Here is an 859-nt window from a genome sequence, read left to right as displayed (position 1 = left end):
CAGCCGCCTCCCTCAGCCCCTCCTCCCTCAGCCCCTCCTCCCTCAGCCCCTCCTCCCTCAGATCCAGGAGTCCCTGCCCCCAGCCCCTCCTCCCCCGGCCCCTCCTCCCTCAGACCCAGGAGTCTAGCCCATTTTCCACCCCACCCTCCACCCTCCGCCCTCCTCTAAGCCCCATCCCTCCTGTCCTCCCTTTCAGTCTGATACTCCTCCTCCTCTTCATCTTCCTCTCCATCCTTCTGGCTACTCAGGGCCGAGTGGAAGCGCAGGCAGTAGAGCAGCTGCACCCACTGGCCGAACTCGAAGTCGCAGGTCCTGGGCTGACCCTGCAGCTGCAGGTAGAAGGTGCGGCCGTTGTGCAACTTGACCTTGAGCTGCCTGCGGCTCTTGTCGTGGACGAAGAGCTGGACAAACTGCAAGGGTATCATCCTGGCGGGCAGAAGGGGCGCCTCAGGTCCTGCCTTCCCCGGCCGCCCCCTCCCCGCTGCCAGCCGGCACCCTCGGAGTCGGGGTTGCCCACCTGGCCGCCCCTTCTCTCCCCGGAGGGAGCCCTTTCCACTCTCTCTGCCGCTTGAATCTTCTCGCTCCCCTCCTGGCGCCCACAAGGCACACGTGTGCCTCCCGCTGGCCAGTCCTCTCTCCTAACCCCCCGGGTTGAATAGACACCCGCCCACTTGAAATCCAGTTCCATTTGGACGTGGCCTCGGCAGCTGACACAGAAAATGCCCAGCCACCACACTTCTGACCTCATCCCCACCCCAAACCCGCTCCTCTCCGTCCTCCGGTTTTAACTGCATCCACTTGCTCGGCCAGGAACCCGGAGTTGCTCCTGACTTTCCCTCTCACACCCTCATCCAGTCCT

The 859-nt window shown here is 64.1% G+C and overlaps 1 protein-coding gene across 1 annotated transcript in view; it reads right to left on the bottom strand.

The window, feature by feature from the left end:
* Positions 1-164: 164 nt before the first annotated feature.
* Positions 165-859, bottom strand: part of FAM71E1 (family with sequence similarity 71 member E1) — a 5,305-nt gene continuing 4,610 nt past the window's right edge. The window contains exon 4 of the mRNA XM_015563997.1: positions 165-426. Within this exon, the coding sequence (XP_015419483.1) occupies positions 165-426 (262 nt within the window). The remainder of the gene's footprint in view (positions 427-859) is intronic.

The sequence above is a fragment of the Myotis davidii genome, unplaced genomic scaffold (assembly GCF_000327345.1).
Source record: "Myotis davidii unplaced genomic scaffold, ASM32734v1 scaffold358, whole genome shotgun sequence".
In the NCBI taxonomy this organism is placed as follows: domain Eukaryota; kingdom Metazoa; phylum Chordata; class Mammalia; order Chiroptera; family Vespertilionidae; genus Myotis; species Myotis davidii.
This window is presented reverse-complemented; position numbering and strand designations above follow the sequence as displayed.